The 20,880-nt window shown below is 37.2% G+C and overlaps 3 protein-coding genes across 5 annotated transcripts in view; 1 reads left to right on the top strand and 2 right to left on the bottom strand.

The window, feature by feature from the left end:
• LOC131436607 (uncharacterized) overlaps nucleotides 1-20,880 on the top strand; it is a 593,756-nt gene that overhangs the window by 319,374 nt on the left and 253,502 nt on the right. The gene's annotated exons all lie outside the window — the stretch shown is intronic.
• Nucleotides 1,712-2,626, bottom strand: LOC131436612 (17-beta-hydroxysteroid dehydrogenase 13-like). The gene is made up of 4 exons (XM_058605432.1): nucleotides 2,557-2,626; nucleotides 2,314-2,497; nucleotides 2,126-2,251; nucleotides 1,712-2,066 (listed from the first exon to the last, which is right to left on the bottom strand). The coding sequence occupies exons 1-4, from the start codon at nucleotides 2,603-2,605 to the stop codon at nucleotides 1,991-1,993; spliced, it is 435 nt and encodes a 144-aa protein (XP_058461415.1). The 5' UTR covers nucleotides 2,606-2,626; the 3' UTR covers nucleotides 1,712-1,990.
• LOC131436610 (estradiol 17-beta-dehydrogenase 11-like) lies at nucleotides 2,387-19,405 on the bottom strand. Its single transcript, XM_058605429.1, has 6 exons — nucleotides 18,684-19,405; nucleotides 10,097-10,273; nucleotides 3,489-3,561; nucleotides 3,232-3,415; nucleotides 3,028-3,153; nucleotides 2,387-2,960 (listed from the first exon to the last, which is right to left on the bottom strand). Exons 1-6 carry the CDS (start codon nucleotides 19,077-19,079, stop codon nucleotides 2,885-2,887), a joined length of 1,032 nt encoding a protein of 343 aa, XP_058461412.1. The 5' UTR covers nucleotides 19,080-19,405; the 3' UTR covers nucleotides 2,387-2,884.

The following is a 20,880-nucleotide window of genomic DNA, read 5'->3' as shown; positions in this document are numbered from 1 at the left end:
ATTACATATATCATCCTGTAGTTCCGGAACCAGAAGTCGGATCCAAATGAAATTCAGAAACCCTACATGGGAGTATAGGACTGTTCATATGAGTCTAAGTTTGTAATTAAAGTTTGTAAATAATGAAACTATTTCTCACACACAAATTTGCTTATCTCGACGAACTTCTTCAAATGGTATAAGGGTGTAAGAGGTTGTGTTATTTCATCAATTTTTGTTGCAAGCAGTATGAATCAACATATATGTTCGAAGAGAGACATATTGTTTGAGATTATGTTGCCAAAAACGAACCGTGCTAAAATCGAAACGTCATGAAAAAGGGTGCTGTGCATAGTATTTTAGATGCTAAGAAACAAGAGCATAAATCAGTATAGAAAATCGTATTTTACATTGCGTCGAAACATAATTTTAATATCCAGCGCGTAAAACTCCTATGATTGGAATAAGACGAAAAGTTGCTTACATAAATCTCCGTTAAAAGAATCGTTGGCTTGTCGGATAGCTATTACCGTGCGGAATATAAAAACAAATTCTGTTTTCAAGGTCAATTGTGATATTGTAGAAAAATTAAAAATTTTTACATAAAACTTCGTATAACTCAGAAAGTAAACATCCGATCTCAGAACCATTCCAAAAAACCATTTCAGTCATCTCTGAGATCTCGACCTCTCGACACGCACACACACACACGCCCACACCCACACACACACACACACACACACACACACACACACACACACACACACACACACACACACACACACACACACACACACACACACACACACACACACACACACACACACACACACACACACACAAACACACACACACACACACACACACACGGACATTTGCTCAGTTCGTCGAGCTGAATCGATTGGTATATGACTCTCGGCTCTCATGTTTGAGTTTGAGTGAATTCTATATCTATTTTTTTATATTAAAAAAAGGTTAAAAAGCTTAGGCATATAATTATTTTTGATAAATTTCCCATGGAAGGTAATTGTTACTTGCAAACTTTCGGCAGTTAACTGAAAAATTCGGAGACGGGTTCGCCGACATGGGTACTACATCGATATTCTATGCTTCTGAACGGAGTTGCTCCACTGTTTTTGCTATCATAACTGAAAAAGTTGTCAAATTTTGTCTGTTTACTCATGGATCACTATGATTGATGCTACATGGGTAGTTTTGTCTGTGCGGCGAAGGTAAACCTATGAAAAATCGGCAATTTTTTTTTAATAAAAACGTTAGCTGAGTTTTGTTCAGTTATTTTTTGCAGTTGCACTCACGAGTTGGGAACGAAACGTGAAGAATGCATTTAATACAAATGGGTTTGCAATCAAAACTAAAGTCAGAATCCTACATTCCGATTGACTTTCTGTTTCAACTCGAATACTGGCTTGCGACACCTAGCTGTGCCTTATATTCTGAACCGCCGACTTGGGTTTGTAATCAAGTTTTTGAACAATCAGATTATCCAACATTGCTTCGTAGAAATTGTTTCTAATTTCATTAGCATATTCATAATCTTTTTAATTTATAACGATCTTTTCTTGAACATGGAATCACGACTTAAGTTGTTGTTTAAAACATCGTGAAAAATCACCACTGAAAATAAATAAAACAAGATTGTTTCGATAATTTATAAATTTAATGTGAATTATTCAAGCAAATATTTTACAAAAAACAATGTCTAACACTTTTATACTGCATTGATTTACTCGTGTGTTTGAAGTTTGATTAGATATTCTGAAAGTTAATAAAATGCAAGTATTTTCTATTTCATGTAAAGCCATTTTCGTTTTGATATAATTTAATTCAATTGGGTTAATAACCCTCCTCAATATGCTTCACGTTATCGAATATCAATATATATAGCAATTGGAAGCCACTCACAAATGTTCCCGTTTAATGTCTGAACATGTGTCAAACGCGATCTATTTAATCTGATTCCATCGGATCACATTGCTAGCAAAGTTCGCATTTATTCCATCATCCTGGGTAATTTGGTTTTAAACAGGATTGTCTGACCCAGCTTTCGTACCTCGCTCGGTAAATGCCTAGAAATAAATAAAGCAATTCGCATTCATGTCAACGTTTGTTTCTTTGATCAACTTACACGTAGCGCTTCAACAGAAAACCCATGTAATCTGGCACAAAAACTTGTTTCTTGTTACGCCGAATTCCATTGACGGTTTCACGTGCTATTAGTTTTGGAGTGAAAATGGGCACTCTTCCGACGATACTAGAAATCAAACAGCCGAAGTGTTATTGGTTTAGATCTCAGATTCGTGTAAAATTACTTACTTGATTCTGGCCAATCCGCTTATCAACTCCTTTCGTGTGTTCATGAAGAATGGGTAGACGGACGTGGTGAATATTTGGTCTTGCAGTCCGTCTTCGCACAACTCATCCTGAAACGACTCCATCAGCCCGTGAACGCCAAATTTGCTCGCACAGTAGCAAACCAATCGGCCGAGTGGTATGAATGCTGTCAATGTAGATAAGTTGCAAAACGATTGGGTTCAGTGACTCAGAATTAATACTTACATCCTACTGACGCGATGGCTACAATATGACCCCGTTGCCGGCTTATCATACCATCGACGAAAGCTCTGATTGTCTGCGGAATGGAATGAATTTCAGGAAATTTGTATTAAATGGCTCTCAAATTTAAAGGCTCAACGAAGTATTTGTTATGGAAAGATTCATCCCCAGAAATTACGCCGCTATGGAAAGACAATGCCAGGATTAGGTGTATTCAAAATTTTATTGTGAAACAGAACTGAAAGTTGTAAATTTACAAAACAAAAAATCCCCAACACGTAACAGTGTAATAAAATCGGTAACTAATCGCAGCCAATGTCCATTTCTGTTTCTAGTTCATCAGTTTCGGTAAATCAGTCTTGAGCATAATTCTTCGGGCCAGTCTTCGGATTTCGTTGGGAACGTGCCTGCAAGTAATTGTAGATGTTATCGAATGTTCAATGGTTGGCCCCTTTGCAAGCTGCCCGAGCTTACTCGTAACGGATCAGCATGGGTCCTATCCACTTCGGAACAAATACATGTTGCTGATTTCGCAGCATCGCATTGACCGTACCGCGTGCCATAGTTTTAGCGGAAATGAATGGAACTCTTCCCAGAATACTGGAAATGAGAAGATAAAATAAAACAGTATGATTGTAGCGCCAGCAGAGTCCAATCCCTGTACTATCTGAAATCTACTTTATTCTGTCCAGCGTATTGATTACATCCATCCGGGTGTTCATGAACGTTGGATAAACTGTGGTGGTGTGAATGTCGTCTTGAAGCCCGTCGAAGTACAGCTCGTCGTTGAACGCTTCCATTAGACCGCGGACACCGTACTTGGAAGCCACGTAGCTGCACAAACGACCGAGCGGCAGAAAAGCTGCAACGAAGAGTTAGATAATCGATAACGTGGTCATTTCATTCTGATCCCGATTCTCTAAGCATGGTCTTACAGGTGGCAGAAGCGATGCATACAATGTGACCCTTTCGTCGGACTACCATACCCTCGACGAAAACTCTGATAGTCTGCAAAAGAAGATACGTTAGGAAGCGATTTAGTGAACGTCGGAAAATAAGGCAACGAGTTTGCAAACTTATGGATGGATGGATGGATGACTTTCAACACTAGTTCATGTTCATGTGCCTATGAAATTCGTTTTGTGTTTGTGTGCGTGTTACGCTGTACAACTGTGCAGTTCCGATTCCCGTTCAACTTCAGACCGAAAGCAGCTGATGTTCATCTATGCGAATTAAAGTTTTTTTTTAGCCAATACCAATTATATTAGGAGCTTACATTTTCGACGATCTGTGCTATGGAATCTGATTAATGATAACTAATTCTAGAATCACAGGAATCGTGTGAAAAGAAATGAAATAGACACCTCAGACATCATCGATACTATGTAGTATGAGCTTTCGTTTCATTGCTTGTTTCATGTTTCGATCCGTTCCAAAATTTATAGGTAAATAAATGTGATACAATTATGAATACAATAGGATATGGAATTTAATATGCAAACATCAGAGGGGGGCGGCATCAGGGTAGAATGTTGAATTGTACGAAAGGACGTGAATAGCCTGTCCGAGTTGTTAAAAAAAACCCTAGAGGCACACTGGTCCAAAACTGGAAAAGACGGTCAGGAGTCTGTACTGACTTTCACTGATTTTTAAGAGCAAACGTGTCTTCGAAGAAGTTTTACAAGATTATATTACGCTTCTTTTGAAAGTGGCACCTTAATTTTTATTAAGGGGGTAGTACCAATTTCTAATAGAAATAATTTTTTTTTCACAAAAATTTTTTTTCTATCTCATTTTGAAGAAAAAAACATTTGAAGTACTTTCGCTGAATATATAAATAATGTAAAAAAAAATATTTTTTGAGATTTATTCACTTTATTTTAAAAACAGTTTTTTGATTTATCTACGTAGAATCTACTTCTATTACCTAAGTATCTACTACAAAGTGCGCGTAAACACGCATAAACAAGCTCATGTTTGGACGCGTAACTTAAGCAAATTGTTGTGATTTTTATTTTCTTTTCTTGTTGACAATTAACAATATTGAAAAAAAATCTAAGTGGAACTCGATGCAATTTTTTAGGCCTTTTCAAAGTTACTTTTAAATATTGAAAATCCGAAAAATTATCAAAAGTTTAACACATATTAAGAAATGGAAAAATGTTTTCCAAACAAAATATCAAAAAGTATTGTGAATGTATAAACCTTTACGAAGAGATTTCATTTTTAAACGTGTAAATAAATTTAGTTATCGAGAAGCAACACGTTTTTAAGACGATATGTTGATCATGCGACGCTCACTTAGAGATGTGCGAAACAGCTCATACCGGTGAGCAGCTCCAAACCGGTCAGCTCACTAAAGGGAATCGATTCAATGTATCAGCTCATCAGCTCATTTGGATTGAACTGAAGGTTTGTTTTGAGCACCGTTTCATTTTGCGCCGTTTTTCTTACTCCGTTTTTCTTTCCTATGCATGATCGAAATCATTGATGCAAAAAGAACAATGCTATGCGAACTAACTTGTCTGCGAATTATTATTACGTCATATTTGAGAATATCTGCAAAACTGGCATCCCTGAATGTACCTTAGCCTACTAAGTGAGAGGTAAGATTTATTATTGACAATGACTCATTCAATCTGTTATAGAAGGATAGATGCACATTTAGAAGAACGAACAAAATCTGATGCACACATTTCCTCTCATTTATAACTCGCTCTTCAAGAGCCGAAGATCCTTTCAGCTCGTAGCTTGTTTCCACCTTACCAGCAGGAATGTCAGGTCATTTTTTTTCACGAAACTGTGATCAAGCCGAAAACCTGTCTGTGCAAAATCTGTGCACGTTTCCCCGTTTCCATAATAGCTGATCGAAATCATTTTTGTAAGCAAAAAAAAGTTTCACTATTTCCTACCGCTCTGTTGGGTGCTAAACTGTGATCAATTTCAAAAATCTGTGATCGATTTCAGAATCTGTGTAAATCTGTTACCATTTTCAGAAATCTGTAAACACAGATTAATCTGTTAACCTAGCATCCCTGCTTACGAACTGCGGTGAACTGGTGAGATGCGGTTCTTTTAAAAAGAGCTGTGAGCTATCAGCTCACTTTAAAGATTCGATTCACTGGAATAGCTCAGGAGTGAATTGCCCATCCCTACGCTCATGTGCAAAAGTGAGTTACAGAAATAGCAGACGCGTGACGCCCTCCGTTTCTTAATCGTTCATGGTTTCAGCATGGCCATAGTGAAAATGAGTCATACGAATAGTACTCAGGATATTCTCATTGGTAAATAAATTGTATTATGAATATATTTTCCTATAAGTATTGTAAAAGTTTGCTGCATTAAGTTGCATATTTCGCTTCGGTACAAGGTTTCCTAGGTAAAAATAGGTAAAATGATGTATAACTTTTCCAGAAAAGAATAAACCTATGTATTACCTTCTAAAAAATTATGGGATTTTATATTTTCTACAATTATTTCAAATGGGGTATGTATAAAAAAACAACTTGAAACAAGTTATGATTAGAAAACTAGTTTAAAGGGGGTTGTAATAATTCAATAACTAAAACTAACTTTGAAAAGGCCTAAAAAAATGTTACATCGAGTTCCACTTAGATTTTTTTATAGTATTGAGCATATTTTTTCTTATAAATTTTGTAAAAATCAGCTGCATAAAGTTGCATATTTCGCTTCGGTGTGAGGTTTTATCATAGGTAAAAAAAGGTAAAATGATGTATAACTTTGCCAGGAAACAACAAACCTATGCACTGCCTTCAACAAAAATATGGGATTTTTTATTTTCTTAAATTATTCCAATAAAAGTATGCATAAAAAAATAACTCGTTATAAATAAAAAACTGATTTTAAGGGGGTTGCCATAAAAACGCTCTGTATATCCGAAACGGTGCGATCTAGACTTTTAGTATATTTGACAAATTAAATAATTTTCAATAAAAATTATAATTATTTTCTAAAACTTTGTAGCAGAAAAAAAAGTCTATCTGTTCAAAAAAAGTTATGGTTATATTTTTTGTCAAAGTAGCCCATGAAGAATTAGGAATAGAATCAAATTACGACATACCGCGTAATTTGATTCTATTCCTAATTCTTCATGGGCTACTTTGACAAAAAATATAACCATAACTATTGTAATTGTAAATAATATTTTAAAGCAACTATATGCATTAAAATAACGGTTTTTCAGCGGCTGATTTATGTCCACGTTTTTATTGATTCGAATCACTGTGAGACGATCGGTCTGTATGAGTTGCTATAGGAAGCTGGTTTACCCCAGCTTTTGAATGTGAATAACTTTCATTTGCCTCAAGTCCAACGGAACAATTGTTTGTTGAGAAAACTAACCAATTTTAACGAGCGTTTAAGTTTAATTAATTTCAGTCTAACCCAGAAGCATTATTGTAACAATGCAAAAGTGCCATGGAAAATTCTAATGTGCTCTGTTAGGCTTTTCTGAACAAACCCTCGAGAAAACTTCTCCAGTAACTACACTTCATGGCACGAAGTATGCTATTGTGTTTGGTATCTAGTTTCATTTCTCAAAATTCTAAAGAAATATCTCTTCAGGTTTTGGACAAGCATTTTGTTTTGCCTGCTTAGCTTGACAATAGTTTGACATTCTTTGGTTGATAATCAGTAATAGTACATTGAATTTAAGTTATATTTAAAATTATTTAATCGTACTGGTGTTGATCAGTGTAGAGTCGCACAAACGAAAGAATAATGCTCTCTCCAACTGGAGAAAGCTGTCCCATCCAGTAGGACGTTAAGAACGTTAGAGTTAATACTTTCGTATTTTATCCAGTCAATGTGTTTTGTCAAATCATATGGATTATTGACTGAACTACCAATGCACCAATGAGATAATGATTGGTAGGCCTTGGTCTTCAACGCTGAAAGCTCCACTCTTGAAACGTCGAAACCATTCTCTACACGATTGAGTCTTATCGCCATAAACGACCACAAGCGTTTAATGCGCTTCAACTACACTTTTTTTCCAATTTAAACAGAAAGCTGAAACTTCCAGTTAACAAAAAATGCTCATAATTAACACAGTGAAAAACAAGATTATTTAAAAAAAACTCGAGCGATATGAACTAAATATTAATGACAGTTGTGTAACCTCTTGAAGCTATCGACATATGCTGTTACTGTTCAACGCTCATAACAGCCAGAGCTATCTTTTGAAAATGGACCGAACTAATTTGTACACCCAATAAAAATAAAATGTACCCAAAAAAGTTGAAAGATCTTATATAAGCAATGAGCAATGAAGTTTGTTCCATTTTTAGAAAATCAATCAAACAGTCAATAAATCTGCTAAACTGGCATACTTATTGCATATAATCCTGAATCACCAGCGTAACTTAGGGCAATGGATCCAAACACTCTATTGAATACTAGAAAAACGTGTTCAATGCTATTAAATTTGAACTAAGAACCATAAATAACCGAAGAGAAGAGACAAAAGATTGAAACAGTAAACTATCGAAATTTGCGAAAAACCATGTTCCACACACATAGAAAAACAATTGTGTAAATTTTCGTTCTCTAAGACTGCGGACCATCTCGCGAATTATTTGAAGTTTCAGTTGAAATTTGATAGTCGAGCAGTTATTTTGTCGTTGCCAAAAATAATCCTGCTCGGAAGCATGGTTCCTTTTCACAGTTCGATAGTTATTTTCCGAAACTGAAAAATTCTCTGTAATTCAATTGTTATATCACTTGATATCATTTTATTTTCAGTGGGAAATAAACTTTCCATCCGTCAAACTTTTAAAAGGGACAGAGTTTCAGTTAAATTCAACTACTCAACAAAAAAAACTACTCGACTATCAAATTTTAACTAAAAAATAAAATAATTCGCGAGACGATCCTCGGCCGACATGAGTGTCGAAAATTACATAGGGTAACAAGGTGTTCGGTTGCCGGCACACCACCGTCACTTTTGACAGAAAGCAGATAGCGTCAATCCGACAAATGTCATGTGTGTGTAATAGCAGCACGCTTTTTTTGTGCCGAATTGCGAAGCAAATAGTCACTTGTACTTTTTGCTGCGTTCAAAATAACTTTTAATTACGTGAATGCCAACACAAAAGTTTTTTCTGACTTTTTTAGAGTATCATGAATTGAAGAGCATCAATCGGAAAGGTGAGTGGACTGAATGTTTAGGAGATGAAATAGATCTATTTCGTGATTTAATAGCGGAAGCCATCAAAATTTTTGCAACCAAAATATTTTTTTTGTAATTTTTAAAATGTCTACCAATTTCGGTCACCGCCACCCCATTTTTTCGACAAACCGTGAAAAATTGTCAGTGATATGCAGGCTGCTGTCGAGACAAACATCTAGCTGCTCATACAGCAGATGCTCCGGCTAAGAAAAAACGTTGAAGATCGGCCAAATTAATACCAAAGGCGCCACCATCCAAATATTCGACCAAGAGAGCCAAAGCGAAGTCACAATCAGACAATGAAGAGTTTTGTCAAAAACGCTTCCAAAAAGAATAAATTCTGTTTTTTCTTTGAATAGCTGCGTTCTTTACTTATATTTTTCCATTTTGAGCGAAATTTCTTGGGGTGCCGGTAACCGAACACCTTTTTTAAAATGGCAAAAATTTATCGCTTTACTAAGTTGATAACAATTTTTTTTTTTGGTTTATTTTAGGATTAGGCGGCGGTATTTTGCGTATGTAGTCAAATTCACCCAATGCCAGATTGTAGGGCTTAGAGGAAGAACCAAAATAGTTAGTTCCAAATGTTATTGCTTTTGGACCCATGTCTCTGATTAAAGCAGAACAGGAAAAATGCACCTGTTTTTTTAAGGAGAAAAAAGAGGAAGCTGTAGAGTATTAAAATGCAACCTAGAGAAGGACACTTCCGTTTAGAACTTGAACTATCATACAAAGGTTTAGAAAAAGTTTAATTGACAATGAACGATTCGATAGTTGAAAATAGTTTTATTTGAGAGCCAAGAAATAGCTTCAATTAGAAAATGAGTAACCAATCGATCATTTTTAGTAACTGATAGAAGGTGTGCACCATCATATCCTGAAGTTAAAAACTTACCTATTTTTATATCTACGTTCGATCTACGTGACACATCGTGAATGTACATGTTCAATTGTCACGAAATGTAAAAAATGCAACAACTTTGATGCCTTCGGTAGATGCCGTGACAAGTGTATGAAAATTTAATTATGTTTGAATGATTCTAACAACACTTTTACTATCCTCCTCTGACCAGCAGTCGGTTTAGTATTTACCATCATGCAAATTTTATCGACAATAAGTGCTGCTGAAAAAAACATTTGTTACGTTTCATGAATCCTTTATTATATTTGATTCGTTTAAACGTAGGCTGCTGACGACGAGGCACTGTCGAAAATGCTTTGGAAATATTATACGAAATTGCAATGTCGCACTGCGGTAACGTAAAAGCATTTGTGATTTTTTTTTATTCAATACTTCGTTGAGGCAGTTACAACCATGTACCATACACAGCACTGACACAGCATAAAACTTACCCAAAAGTTCGACAGCAGATTGATTTCCAGCACTTTCTTCAGATCTTCCGGTTTTCCCTCGCGAACCGACATCAGTGGAAGCACTCCAGCGTTGTTAACCAAAATGTCAACATGGCCCAGGCTGTTTTCAACCTGCCGTTTCAATTCCACCACCGATTCGTACTCGGAGATGTCAGCCTGTGTAGAGGAAGAAGAAGAAAAAAAAGAAAGAATTACAGAACTGCGCTTTTACACCGGAGCTCAACTCAACTACATTCACAGCATAACATTACGGGTGGCTAGTGCTAGAGCATCATAACCGGTATGTGCAGTCGAATGCAATCTACTACCTATCACGTAACCGCATTTCACTTGCACTTTTCATTGCGATATGCGGCTTTGCTGTAGCTGGTACGGCCGCTGAAATATGTGCACTTTTCATAGTACCGAGCTTTCTCCGGACAAACGATGCATTTCAGCTAGGCTAGCAGGCTGGCAGGTAGAGCGTATTCAGTTAGAGCTGCTGCACCTGAATGATGCGAAGTACTGATACAAAGTTGTTTTTTTCCTCTATTCCTATGTGCACTGTTTCACTGCATTCAACTCTGCAGTATGCCTGTGAGTGCAGATTATTTGAGCTGCGTTTTTCCCCGAAGTCGTACACCGACCGACGAAATCCGTTGGATTTGCCGTTCGCGCGGATGCCTGGAACCGCTTTGTTGTGCAATTTAAGTGAGTTTAGCGGAGGTCCTAACGTAACACCATTCACAGGAGAAGGCAGAAAAAAAAAATCCGATGGAAATTAACGACGGTTCAAATTGTGGGAAACTGTTCAACTGTAAAACCTGTTGGAACTGAATTAAATAAACAATCATTGATAAGCATTAGCTAGCTGCCCATGAGTTTCTTGGAAAATGTTGTAGTTTCCTGACGACAAAACTTTTAATTATAGCTAATGAAGTCAGTACGATGCAGCTTAAGCAGCATAATTAAATTCTCATTTTCTCGCGGAGCATGTTTATTACCGAGTAAGGAAATAGTTAACAGATTATGAGATACCGCCCATTTATAAATCATTTATGCGACTTGGCTTGGCAAGATTTTGTAGGCGGCTTATCGTTATTATGTGTATGCAAATAAATTTTACGTAAATGAATATACACTTTTTTTATGTTGGATTACTATCCAGTGAGAGTTGGGGGTAAATCGACTCACTGATAGTGTTTTCATTCAGTGTGTTGTTTTTGTAGTTGGTGTTGGAACCATCGTCAACGTCTCCTTGTTGTCGTTATTAGTAGGGCCTCAGAATGATTCATTGACTTTAGTGGTCGGGAAATTCTTTATTCTGAAGGAAGAATTGCATAGCTGAAAATGGCAACTTTCAACTTGTTCATTGAATATCTCGCCTTCAAAAGCATGGATTAAAAAAATATCCTGACAATGTCTAGATAAATTAATTTAGATGCGATTAGAGCATAAAACATATATGTTGTCGCAATAAAAATGAAGTGAATGATAATTTTGTAAAGGTAAACAAGCGGTAGCTTTATTGGATTTTATGTGATGTAGTCAAACTTGTAACCGAAAATATCAAAACTTTCTTGTCCGCCCGGCCCATCGAGAATTATTTTGCACATATGCGAGAGAGCATGGATAGAAATGCAATACACAGAGCGAGACACGTGGTTATATGCGACCTACTAAACTCAGCCCTGTTGTACTAAACTACTGTTGCTTATTGGATACTAAACTACTGTTGCTTATTGGATAAGAAGCCAATAAAATCGACTGCTTTGAATACGTCGCCAATCAACACCAAAAGCGCCACCATCCACATCATCGGCCTAGAGAACCAAAGCGAAGTCACCATTAGACAATGAAAACTTTTGTCCAAAACGCCTCCGAAAAAAATGAAATTCCATTTTTTCTTTAAATAATTGCAGTCTTTACTTATATTTTTTTTGTTTTCTCACATAGAAAGGCTATGCAATCACTGCAAAAACCGACTTTTGAACCGAGCCCCTAAAGGCCGAGTGTCATATACCATTTGACTTTTCTCGGAGATGGCTTAACCGATTTTCACAAACTCTGATTCAAATGAACTCAGATTCAGTGATGTCCGAGCTCAGCACACGAGCTGCTCTATACCTGCAGTGTGTGCCTATTAAACTCGTGTGCTGTGCTTTTCAAACCAGACTCATGAGCGTGTGCTATTTGTGTAGTACACCTACTGACAAGAGACATTACAAGAGCGGACACTGTGTGCTTAGAAATTATATTATATTATTAAATAAAAAAACGGACACTCAACTCAGCACGCTAGATAGCACATGAGTCAGCTCACGAGCTAGCTCCCCATTCCAGCTCATGAGCCAGCAGATGAGCCAGCAGATGAGCCAGCATCGCGAGCTGGTTCTTCGAAGCATACGACTTTCGATCTAGTAGCAACACGGCACACGAGCGTGTGCTTCAGACCTCGTGGTAACATTTTCGAGTTGAAAACAAATCCATAATTATATTTGTTTAAACAACTTACATCAATAAACGCTTGAAGAACATAACATTCATGTAGGGGAGACCGGAGCTAGTTGGCCGAGTTTCGCTTTCGGAATTTCTGTACGCTTTGTGGTTAGACATTTTGATAAACGCTTTGCTCTGCCATGAAGATACACATTTGGGGCACATGTGTGATTTTTTTCATTCCTGTATGAAAATTGGGAAAATAGTTATTAACAATCAAATGCGGAGAACAAAATCGGCCAACCAACCCCAGAGCCGGGGTAGGTTGGCCGAATTAAAAAAAAAATATGTAAAACACATCAATTGTATCAATAAACGTTTTCATTAGTTAAAAAAGTCTGTATGCATAATTTTTATTATGTAAGTACGTGAAAAACTCCCCTTTTTGGTTTTTGAGTCTTTTTACCTATTCTGGAATTAGTTTCGACCGCATTAGTGAACTTTTTCAGTTTCTTTTTATCTTTTCCAGTGTTCGCGCTTACGCTTGGTTTCATTTTTAACTCCTCCAATGCTGCTTTTATTAGAGAAGTGTTTAAGTTTTGCTTTAATTCGGGATTCACGACTTGACGCTCCTCCAAATCAGCCTTGGGGAGAGGTCTGTTATTTTCAGGATGGCTTACATCTGCAACAGACTCTATACTGATGGACGAGTTTTGTTCGGGGTTGGGTCAATCTGCGAGAAATCCTGACAAGAACTCTAAATGCTAAAAGTTTTGAAGGCATTTGATGCATAAAATATTGGAATCATAATTTCTATCGACATTTCCAACTTTTAATGATTCTAATCTCTTATTTCTATTTGTCAATGGTTTTAGTATATTTCCATTACTTATTTTAAATGTATATTTTTCCTTATGATCATCAATATAATCAACCGTCCAAAAAAAGGATAACATTTCACGAATATCCAAGTGCACTTTACTCTAAGCCAAAATTACAACTCGGCCAACCAACCCCGCACAAAACTCAGCCAACCTGCCGCAATAAATGTTTTCGAGAACAATCACGATTAACAAAAATAAAAGTAAGGTTATACTGAAAACCAATATGCCATTTTGTAAAGTTTTGAATATCCTTTCCAATGGTACCATGTTTTTGGAAATCATATATAAATTGATCCATGTTACACGTATCACTTTACAAAAACAGAAATTTACTCACCGGTGCCGAAAAAAAGGAAAAACGTGCTCCTGCACAAACGACAACACAGAAACACCTGAAATTACGTCACCAATGTAACCTAATGTTCCACCAAAATCGTTATAGATGTCGCCACTGCGCACAATAGCCTTTTTAGAAAAGCTTATCTGCCAAATGGCCGTTCGGCTAACTAGTCCCGGTCTCCCCTACAATTCGAATCAGTTTGTCGATATCAGCAAATGCGTGTGTGACAAATGATTTCACTCAAGTTTCTCGGAGATGGCTTAACCGTTTTATACGAACTCAGATTCATAAGAAATGTCGTATACTCTTAAACAAGGTTCCTGAATTTTATTAAGATCCGACTTCGGTTCCGGAACTACATTTTTCTCATATAAACCATACATATAAGATTCAAATGAAAGGTCTTAAGATCCTATAAAACATCTCGCTATTCAGTCAGATCCGGCTTCCGGATTAGGAGATAAACTCAGGTTTATCGGGTTTACAGATTTGGATAGTCGATGACCAAATAAACTTATTTCAGTTTTAGCGGTATTCAGTTTTCGATCCGGAAGGTACTTAAAATTTTTAATTCGCTCTACGATTTCTCGAAGATGTCAATTGATTTCCAAAAACGTTGAATCAAATGTAAATTATACAGCTCCTTAGGTCAATTTAACTGACTTCGGTTATATTGATTTTTGAATTCCGGTTCCAGTATCGAATCTTTTCTCAAAGCTTTATCGTTTTCTCAAAAAAGGCCAAATCGAATTTCATAAACAGAAATTTGAAATTAAAAGACCTATGGTCCCATACAAAATTGGTGAATTTTATACAATTCCGACTTCCGATTCTGTAAGTACATATTAAATTATAGCCATACGAACCATTTTGAGTTATGCTGGTCCCTGAATACCGACTCTGGCAGTACCGTAAATGATGACGAAAAATTCTAAAAAGGAACTGACTTCGACATCTCATGAAATGTTCAATCGATTGTCACCCATTTAGATTCAAATTCGATCCGATTTTCAGTTCTGACATTACAGGGTAATGGGAGATTAAAATCTCAAACTGCCGCCTAAAACGACGGTCATTAAAGTAATGTCATGAGAACTGAGAACACCGAAGAATATTAGTGCAAAAAACACATGCGGTTTGATAAAAAAAGGTATCATATTACTACTAGGTGGATTAAAAAAAATGAACAGTATCGACGGCAACCCAATTAAACTGCATTTCTTAGATGCTTGGACTGTGTTAAAAGTCATCCCAGTGACCTTCAGCCGGACCCATACATCAATGAAGCCGTTCCACTTTCCAATCTAATTTGCCTGCCTATTCATTGTCGCTTAGATACAAAAGTCTTCTCATCAACTTAACGGGCTCTGACGATGAGTAGTAGAAACTTGTCTCACGTGTTTCGGCATAGTAGGAAGGCAAATTAATGTTGTCGTTGTTTTAATAATTTGTTTCACATTGTTTGGTATGACCTATTGTCACTGTTAGCCTAGGTCTAACGTTTGATTAAAATGTCACATTCATGTATCATTTAAGATGAATCCTGATAAAGTGTAATTAGTGTGCGCAATTTTTATATCGTCCTATAAACTGAAATGTCTACTAGAGATGGTTAGGTTTCGGGTACGGATAAAAGTTTTTTGTTTTCGATAGGGTCGGGTCGGGTCGGGTCGGATTCGGGCTTAAAAAACTGATTACCTGACCATCTCTACTAAGAGGAAAGCGCGAGTATTGATAATAAATGTCTGAAAATGACCCTGATGCGTCCTCTCCTAATCAACACACATTAGTGTGCAAAGAAACTCATATAATGGCATACTACATGGAATGGGAAGTCTCGGGCCTAACAAAGAGAAAGTCAATTATTAACCGCGAAAATTTTTGATGCTCTGAAAAAACTCCAACATTGTGATGCTTTGAAAAAAAATATTGGCAAGGCCTTCAGAATAGGATTCCGTTTCTGAAATGATCTCAGCATTCGACGAACATTTATTTCCCTGAAGAAACTTTTTCAGGTTTGGAAATAGATAAAAGTCGCTGGGGGCCAGGTCTGGAGAATACGGGGATGATGGACCAATCCGTACCGCAAATCACCGTACCTGTTGCTGTTTTATTAAGTCACGAAACTCGTCTTTTTCCATACCTTGTTAAAAACTAGAACTCGTCTGACACGATCATCTGATATTCAAACACTAGTTAATTTGGTATTGGGCCATCTAAAGGGTTGTTCTCAACAAAAATATACACGGTTCGAAACTATTCACGTTTTTTTGTGAGAGACCCGGAGCTTTTCATTTCATGTAGTATCTGGTAGTAATATGAGAGAACTCAAAGATCTATTCGCTTTCTTTGAAGAATAAAATAATGAATATAAAATTACAAAAAATTAATAATAAGTTGTTTTTCATCAACTTTCATCACCTACAAACTGAGTAAGTTAAGTGATCATCACAATGTGTTTAAATTGCTCTGTAAACAAAATCGCAGTTGCAGTTTAAATTTTGGAAAAAAAAGCTTGAATTATTTCTGTTGTTTTAAAGAAATCCATTTAGACGGCCAATCGTGTAGTTCATGAGTACAGCACAAAAAATGGCTATACGAAAGATGTAAATGTTAAAGATTTGTTAACAATTAACCAATCTTTAACATTTTTATCCTTCGTATAGGTATTTTTTGTGTTGTAGTGATAAACTACACGATTGGCGTTTGAATGCTACGGCTAAAAATAAGCGCCTCTACCGAACACTATATTTCTACATCTAGCGGATTAGAAAAGCATGTAAACAGCGGTTGCGAAAGAACCCGGATCGGATTTCCGAATTTCCACACATGTTCTAGTCTGCTGCAAACTGTGTTCAGTTCTGCTTAAGAAACCGAAACCGAACTGTTTAACGTAAATTAAATCCGAACTTTGATTCGGTTTCTATTCGCCGTTTTGTTGTTAATTTAAATTTCATCATCATCAGTTTCCAATGGACATCAAAAGTTTACCCGCTTCCGCATCAGCATGGCGAAACTGTTATGTAAGTTACTGAACGAACTGCCATCGGCTATACCGAATCTCAGTTCCCGTTTCTGAAAGTATCGGAGATAGTTAGAAAAACTCCAAAACGGTACTCACTTCATTTTCTCTGAGATGACAACCAGTTTCCCCCAAATTAGACTCAAAGGAATGGTCTTATTTTGACATTTTTCCGGATACAACTTCCGGTTCCAGAATTATATGGTGTAAAGATGCTTAAAACTTCAAACCGACGCTTAGAGCGACGAAGCAAAAAATAAAATAAAATTTCGACTTAACACAATTTTTCAATTTGTACATTAAGCTAATTTACACCCGAACAAACTTTCTTGTTTTTGTCAATGCTTCAATTGAATTGTTTTTTTGAAAAATACCTATAGTTATAAGAATATGACTAGTAGGGGAAAGGTATTATCACACCACTAGGTGAATTAAAACAGGTATATGTTTCTTCACTTTATGAAGCGGTACAATATATTGAAAATTAGTAGCCACGTCAGACAAAATTGGGAACTTTTACGAGGCCATTGAATTGAATCTAAGTTTGTTGGAATCAGTTTTAGCAGTGACTAAGTGAATCATATATCCAGCCAGCGACTGGCACCAGTAGAGAAGGTGACAAGCGATTATAAATACATTCTCCTACTCAGAGCTTGAGCGGGAAATAGGTATAGAGCGAGAAGACTAGTGTTTGATGAACAAAGAAGATGTTTGGGTGTATGGTACCGGTCGGGAGACGACCAGGATGTAGACCGAGTTCGATTAACATTCCATCATGCCTAACCGTGTTTTAGAGCTGTATCTATCACAAGGTTCAGGGTGGCGAAAAGGTACCGCGTATGCAATATATACTATATATGTTTCATTGTACTCACAGATGTCCTCTTTAGTAGTTTATTGCTTTTGAAATATTTATTTTACGTTAATGGTCAACTTTTCCCAGGTTTATTCCCCTGAAACAACTACAAACATTATTCGTCTGACTTTCTTGGCGAAAAAAAATTGTGACATGAGGATGTAAAATTAAACCTTCGAAATGTTGACAAAAAAAGTGATCAAAAAGGTCATCTTTTCAATTACATCTATTTGAAATAGTTGTGCGTGTTGCCTATATTGATCGGTAACTGTGTGATTAGAACTCAGGAAGAATATGGGCCTTCTGTAATATCAACGTATTTATTTTTCGTCAATGTCCGCTGCACTAGTTTTAAATAATGCTGCAACGCATCACCAGATCGTTTCTGTCATTGTTTTAAAGAGAGATTCTAAGAGTTTAAATTCAAATTGTAGCATTGGTTTGACTCACGTGTGTTGTATTTTTTGCAAAGTTTCAAGTATTTCTATTTGAAATTTCTTAGGCTGATTTGGAACAAAATACAGCGATTTTCTGTATCTTGTTTTGTGTGGGGCTGATTATGCACCAACGATAAAAAATGATACCGTTTTCAGAGAGTTGTTTTGTGTGAACTACTACTATAACACCTTGTCGATAGCTTGGATTTCAACAAAACAACGATTGTTAACCTTGTTTACCTGTACGCATTTTGCGGTGTCCCACGCTTCGATTACGGCAAACGATCTTGTTCGACATGCTATGAAATGTAGGTTTATGTTTATCTCTTTGAAGCCGCACTAGTCCATATTGGTGTCCGAATAACCGCGCTTGTTTGTATCTGCTGTATTACGACACTACTCGATTGCTCACTTTTGCACTACATGATTCAATCTTATTAAACACGCCACTATAACATTTATCTCAAACTTTGGCTGGAAGCAGGTGCTTCTAATAATTATTAGTTTGCTGCACACGAAACAATTTGCATTCACTCAGGCACACATACAGAGTCGCCTAGTAGCTAGTAGATAGCTTTACTACCGGTCGGTTTGCGCTGAAATACCCACCTTGAAACATTTGGATTCTACGCCCATCCTTCGCACATCTTCTGCCGTTTTCTCGCCGTTTGTCACGTCCAAATCGGCCACGGCTACGTGACAGCCCTGTTGTGCCAGCTGCAGACAAATTTCCCGCCCGAGTCCGTTCGCACCGCCAGTGACCAGCGCCAGTTGGCCTTCGATTTTTTTCTTCGGCTTGGACACGAACAACCGCCCCACGTAACCGAGCAGAATCGGAACCAGCAGTACCAGGAAAGTCAAAATGTCTACGATGATCGAGAACCAAAACCGAAGTCTTGCCATTGTGCCGAGACGATCTGCACCTCCGTTGCGTAGCATCCGCAAGGATGCACCACGCGGTGCAGCTTCGTACGCATTGATTCCGATGTTGCTGATGCTGTCCATCCTGCTTGCCTGACAGCCACCGCCTGGAAACTGGGAACCACTGGGATCCGAAGAACGCGTTCACAAATTTAGCACCCGTCTGCCGCGCGCAGAAGTTTGAAGATTTGTGATGATGGCCTCCCTTTGCCGTGCAAAGTGGCAAGTGTTGTGTAGAAGGTCCAAAGCCGAACGAGGCCTGCACCAGACTGAATTGGGCCGCCTGATCATGCACGCTGCCACAACCATAAATCCCTTACTCTGCAAATTTTCAGTGGGTTGTTGGGTGAAACAGCGAAGCCCACAGAGAAATGTTCATTACCTATGGAGCCTATAGACTCTCGGCACGTCTGAAAGTGAGCACTCGGTAAAATTGATTCCTACGGTGCTGAAACCGGTAGTGCAGTTGCATTTGATTCAGCTGGTTGGCTTGTAGATATGTACTCATGTCCGCATTTGTTTTTTTTTCACTGTGGGGCAGGTGAAAGAACCACGAGTTGTGTTATTTGTTTACAGTTCGCTTCTTCGGCAGATTTTGCATGTCTGTGGTAATCTTCAATTGAACCACTCCGAAGCAGTTCGGATTTCAAAATTTAAAGGTTTTCCCAGTGCCAATGAATGCTAGGAAAACTTTCCAAAGACTTAGAATGTGAACACGTACGGATTATTCAATTTAACACATCCGTTTGATTGCCATGATAATGTATGGAAACTTCTTGCTGGCGATAATTGCGGCAACTTTGCATGCGGCATTTTGCTCAGTTGTGGCTTGGAGCTGCCGGCTTAGATTACTGCTGTGAAGTGTATAAGTGCATACCAACTATCGTTAATTTACATGGTGGCGGTTAGAGAGGTCGCAGTTTAAAGCACTTGACATTGCATCTTACCAACAAGATCGTACCTAGATTGGAATTTTAATCATTTTCACACAATTCGATCGTATTACGTAGTATTACCACGACACAATTGAGAGTTATGAGTCTACGTTATGGAAATGAATGCTTTCAGTCAGTAACAAAATATTGGGAAAAAATCATTATCTCACTATCTAACGCTTCAATGTTGATATTGATATTGATATTGGAGAAAACATCCTTGCAGCGCGAAGTGCGTCGAATACCGGATCACTTACGCTCAAAGGAAATCCAAAAATTATTTTCGAATAAGTTCAGGTACCAATTAATCTAGCGAACAACAACGTAGTAATAAAATATAAGTATCTCTTAGAGTCCTGTAGTAACGTAGGCACAAACACTACACCCATAAAATAATGTTTTGGATCACTTTGTGTTGAAAATATACGACACGGCTCGATCACAAAATGATACCATTTCTACGGATATCAGTGACCATCTACAAGTTATCTCTTTCTTCAAATTTACCCATTCAAATGATAAATAAATTACCTCCAAAAAGCTTGTGAATCGACGTAGATTACAAAATGAATTTAAGAACTTTTTTTTCGGTAAAGAACTCGAAAATATTCGACACGTATTTTTTATTTCAATATGGTACGTGAAATTTTCGAGATATGATCTTTTGAAATTTCGCGTTTTCAAAAAAGAGCCTTTTTTTCAACAGCCTATACTGTAAAATCTAACATAGAGACAAGGAATTAAAAATGAAAGTTTTCTTTTTCCAGGACACATTTGAAGTATTGAGTTTTTGTAAACCAGAAAAACCAAATCATAGAAAAATTGGAACTGTGCAAAAACTTCATGTCACCATTATTTTATTACTCACGTAAATCCTTTGTCCCAATTTTACTCGTTTTCTGCCTGAAGCGTGGCTAACAATAAACTGACAAATTTAGGATTCGATCTGT

The sequence above is a fragment of the Malaya genurostris genome, chromosome 3 (assembly GCF_030247185.1).
Source record: "Malaya genurostris strain Urasoe2022 chromosome 3, Malgen_1.1, whole genome shotgun sequence".
NCBI lineage: Eukaryota > Metazoa > Arthropoda > Insecta > Diptera > Culicidae > Malaya > Malaya genurostris.
The sequence above is the reverse complement of the archived record's forward strand: the minus strand, read 5'-3'. Positions and strand labels throughout refer to the sequence as shown.

Bases quoted from the DNA above. Each gene is read 5' to 3' on its own strand.
- LOC131436612 (XM_058605432.1), bottom strand. From the start codon at position 2,605: ATGATAAGCCGGCAACGGGGTCATATTGTAGCCATCGCGTCAGTAGGA. The intron at 2,498-2,556 runs GTAAGTATTAAT...CTACATTGACAG, and splicing joins AGCCATCGCGTCAGTAGGAT to CATTCATACCACTCGGCCGA. The intron at 2,067-2,125 runs GTAAGTTGATCA...ATTTATTTCTAG, and splicing joins TTTCTGTTGAAGCGCTACGT to GCATTTACCGAGCGAGGTAC.
- LOC131436610 (XM_058605429.1), bottom strand. From the start codon at position 19,079: ATGGACAGCATCAGCAACATCGGAATCAATGCGTACGAAGCTGCACCG. The intron at 10,274-18,683 runs GTGGGTATTTCA...TCCTCTACACAG, and splicing joins TAGAATCCAAATGTTTCAAG to GCTGACATCTCCGAGTACGA. The intron at 3,416-3,488 runs GTAAGACCATGC...TCTTCGTTGCAG, and splicing joins ATGCATCGCTTCTGCCACCT to CTTTTCTGCCGCTCGGTCGT.